Source organism: Myxine glutinosa, unplaced genomic scaffold (genome assembly GCF_964187855.1).
Source record: "Myxine glutinosa unplaced genomic scaffold, kmMyxGlut1.1 SCAFFOLD_1725, whole genome shotgun sequence".
Taxonomy (NCBI): domain Eukaryota; kingdom Metazoa; phylum Chordata; class Myxini; order Myxiniformes; family Myxinidae; genus Myxine; species Myxine glutinosa.
The window spans coordinates 84,954-89,591 of NW_027617820.1; the positions used below are offsets into that span (position 1 = coordinate 84,954).

Here is a 4,638-nt window from a genome sequence, read left to right on the forward strand (position 1 = left end):
GGATCTTCACAAAAATCGAATTGATTTCTCCCTCTCACATGCCCAACGTCTGTCAATTTTGGTCTGAATTAACCAAGTTTCAGCTGCTTACAGCAAAGGAGACAGACAAAGAAACAGGGGTGAATACATACATAAATGCCATAGATCGTGGATAGCGGAGGTAAATATGAGCAGCATCCTCCATATCTCTGACCTTTTAAACCAGTGTAACATCCGTCGTATTGAACTCCTGTGAACCCTAGATGGATCCCAGAATGTCTGGTAGTAAATGTGATGTTATTCGGTGTGGTGGACATTTTGATAAAGAAACATGTGCACATTTTGAAAATTATATTTTATATTTCATTGCGACCTTGTTTTTAATTTTCACTTTTTCCTTTCAAGAATATCATTCTCAGTGACGGCAATCACACCCAGATTGAATGGCTTCTCGTGATGAATTACTTGTATTTTACGGAAAGCAAGAACAATCGTTGAGCGAATTTCCTGCATTCTGAAACCGAATATTAATGGATTAACAAAGGCCGGTGTGACAGCACTTGTAAGAACCAAGATAAAATCAAACGTGGGAATTCGTAAAAATCGTTTCAGCACAGTTATACCAATAAGTGACATGAACTGCGCTAAAGATGCAAACAATTGTGTAAAACATGTGTGCAATGCTTTTAGATTTGCCTCTGTGGATGATTTACGACATTTACGAACAATACACCATGTAGAGTACACTGCGGTAAAACCGGTTAATCCAAACACAACATAAAGAAAAAATAGAGAATAAATGAGTGCAGGATTAACATTTCCACAAGATGACATTGCAACGGATGAATAAGCGCAGAGAACGTCACGAACTACAACGGAAGAGTTGCAGTACACCATAGTTGTTGATACCACAACAAAGCTGCCACCCAACAACAACCCGATTGTTAAAACTACCATCACAAGTTTCACAGCACCACCTTTGTTCACCATCAGAGCCACGTAACTGTACGGCCAGAAAATAGCCCAATGTCGGTCAACGTACATTAACCACGTGGTGAGAAACTGCTGAATCCCTGTACAATGTATACAAAACAATTGAACCAAACATTCATTAAACGATATTATTTTACGCCTTGCAATTATTCCACTGACGAAGCTTGATATCACCACGACTCCCCATAAAGTGTCAGCGAGCGATGATAAAGCGATGTACATGAGCATGGGTGAATTGAATCTACGATAAAAACAAGCCGCCATGATTGCTGCGTTCAGAGGGATTGAAATACACATGATAAACGTGAAAACCCACATGATAACTCGGCCGCCGTTATCCAAAGGAATGTCCGACACATCCAGTTTGACCGTGAGAGGCAAAGATCCCACAACAGTTTCGTTCATGTCTCCTGTAAAAACACAATGAAAATTGTTATAACTCGTTTTACATCAAGTTCACAACGATGATCACAATGAAAATTATAATAACTCGTTTTACATCAAGTTCACAATGACAATCACAATGAAAATTATAATAACTCGTTTTACATCAAGTTCACAATGACAATCACAATGAAAATTATAATAACTCATTTTACATCAAGTTCACAATGACAATCACAATGAAAATTATAATAACTCGTTTTACATCAAGTTCACAATGACAATCACAATGAAAATTATAATAACTCGTTTTACATCAAGTTCACAATGATGATCACAATGAAAATTATAATAACTGGTTTTACATCAAGTTCACAATGATGATCACAATGAAAATTATAATAACTGGTTTTACATCAAGTTCACAACGATGAACACAATGAAAATTATAATAACTGGTTTTACATCAAGTTCACAATGACAATCACAATGAAAATTAAAATAACTCGTTTTACATCAAGTTCACAATGATGAACACAATGAAAATTATCATAACTCGTTTTACATCAAGTTCACAACGATGATCACAATGAAAATTATCATAACTCGTTTTACATCAAGTTCACAACGATGATCACAATGATGATCACAATGAAAATTATCATAACTCGTTTTACATCAAGTTCACAACGATGATCACAATGAAAATTATCATAACTCGTTTTACATCAAGTTCACAACGATGATCACAATGATGATCACAATGAAAATTATAATAACTGGTTTTACATCAAGTTCACAATGATGATCACAATGATGATCACAATGAAAATTATAATAACTGGTTTTACATCAAGTTCACAATGATGATCACAATGATGATCACAATGATGATCACAATGAAAATTATAATAACTGGTTTTACATCAAGTTCACAATGATGATCACAATGAAAATTATAATAACTGGTTTTACATCAAGTTCACAATGACAATCACTATGAAAATTAAAATAACTCGTTTTACATCAAGTTCACAATGATGAACACAATGAAAATTATCATAACTCGTTTTACATCAAGTTCACAACGATGAACACAATGAAAATTATAATAACTGGTTTTACATCAAGTTCACAATGACAATCACAATGAAAATTAAAATAACTCGTTTTACATCAAGTTCACAATGATGAACACAATGAAAATTATCATAACTCGTTTTACATCAAGTTCACAACGATGATCACAATGAAAATTATCATAACTCGTTTTACAACAAGTTGACAATGATGATCACAATGATGATCACAATGAAAATTATCATCACTCGTTTTGCATCAAGTTCACAATGATGAACACAATAAAAATTATCATAACTCGTTTTACATCAAGTTCACAACGATGATCACAATGAAAATTATCATAACTCGTTTTACATCAAGTTCACAACGATGATCACAATGATGATCACAATGAAAATTATAATAACTGGTTTTACATCAAGTTCACAATGATGATCACAATGATGATCACAATGAAAATTATCATAACTCGTTTTACATCAAGTTCACAACGATGATCACAATGAAAATTATCATAACTCGTTTTACATCAAGTTCACAATGATGATCACAATGATGATCACAATGAAAATTATAATAACTGGTTTTACATCAAGTTTACAATGATGATCACAATGATGATCACAATGAAAATTATCATAACTCGTTTTACATCAAGTTCACAACGATGATCACAATGAAAATTATCATAACTCATTTTACATCAAGTTCACAACGATGATCACAACGATGATCACAATGAAAATTATAATAACTCGTTTTACATCAAGTTCGCAACGATGATCACAATGAAAATTATAATAACTCGTTTTACATCAAGTTCATAATGACAATCACAATGAAAATTATAATAACTTGTTTTACATCAAGTTCACAATGATGATCACAATGAAAATTATAATAACTGGTTTTACATCAAGTTCACAACGATGATCACAATGAAAATTATAATAACTCGTTTTACATCAAGTTCATAATGACAATCACAATGAAAATTATAATAACTCGTTTTACATCAAGTTCACAATGACAATCACAATGAAAATTATAATAACTCCTTTTACATCAAGTTCATAATGACAATCACAATGAAAATTATAATAACTCGTTTTATATCAAGTTCATAATGACAATCACAATGAAAATTATAATAACTCGTTTTACATCAAGTTCACAATGATGAACACAATGAAAATTATAATAACTCGTTTTACATCAAGTTCACAACGACAATCACAATGAAAATTATCATAACTCGTGTTACATCAAGTTCACAACGACAATCACAATGAAACATTCACTTTATTAAACATCCTGGCATTATCCCTGATTTTAAAATTATAACCATATATATTGAGAATCTATTCTTTTTGGTGAAGAAATTCTGAGACACGAAATTGAAATTTTATATTAAATTAAATTAAATCGGTTTGGCCTGTTTTATGTACGTTTATCTCTTAACGCCAGAATCTCAACTTAAAATCCTCGATATTTGTGTTGATTTTTCCTTTGTTTACTGTGGTCTTTGTAATTCATGTTAAATCACATGCTGATGATGATGCAACCTGATGGCTTTGTCCTGCATTTAATAATTCATAAAAGTAAAAAAAACATTTTGATGACTTGAAAATTTGAAGGGATGGTTCAAGAACAAAACACGGTCACGATTATCCAACAACAACAAAATTCAACAACTATTTCTCCACAACGACGAATGTGTAAGGTGATGTACAACACGAGGCATCCTTTCATATTTTTCATGTTGAACAAATGCTTGGTTTTCAACTTGGCATGTGTCCTTTTTCATGTGTTCACAACGCTTATCATATGACTGTGGTGTTGTGGGGTCTGATTTGTACTCAAAGGCAAGGATATTGGGAGCTTTGAGAAAGGAGAAATTTGATATTTACCAGAAAAAGAAGCAGATAAGAGAGGATGAGTTGGGCTGGATGTTGAACTGTGGATATCTGACTATCAAGCAGGTGTGACTGCACTGATCAGTGATGTGGGACTCGAGTCCATGTTTGGGGGACTCTTACTCTGACTCGAATCTTCTGGACACGGACTTGGAATGCCAAGGACTCGGCCCAATTCTGACTCCAGTCCAGCAACATTTCATGTGTAGCAGATCTTTTAGTGTACAGCAGAAATAAAATGTAAAAAGGTCATTTGGACCATCCTTTCCATATCTAACCTTAT

The 4,638-nt window shown here is 33.1% G+C and overlaps 1 protein-coding gene across 1 annotated transcript; it reads right to left on the reverse strand.

Moving 5' to 3' along the window:
* Positions 1-366: 366 nt before the first annotated feature.
* On the reverse strand, positions 367-3,975 carry LOC144889207 (olfactory receptor 51D1-like). Its single transcript, XM_078769226.1, has 2 exons — positions 3,957-3,975; positions 367-1,382 (listed from the first exon to the last, which is right to left on the reverse strand). Exons 1-2 carry the CDS (start codon positions 3,973-3,975, stop codon positions 367-369), a joined length of 1,035 nt encoding a protein of 344 aa, XP_078625352.1.
* Between the last annotated feature and the right edge of the window lie 663 nt (positions 3,976-4,638).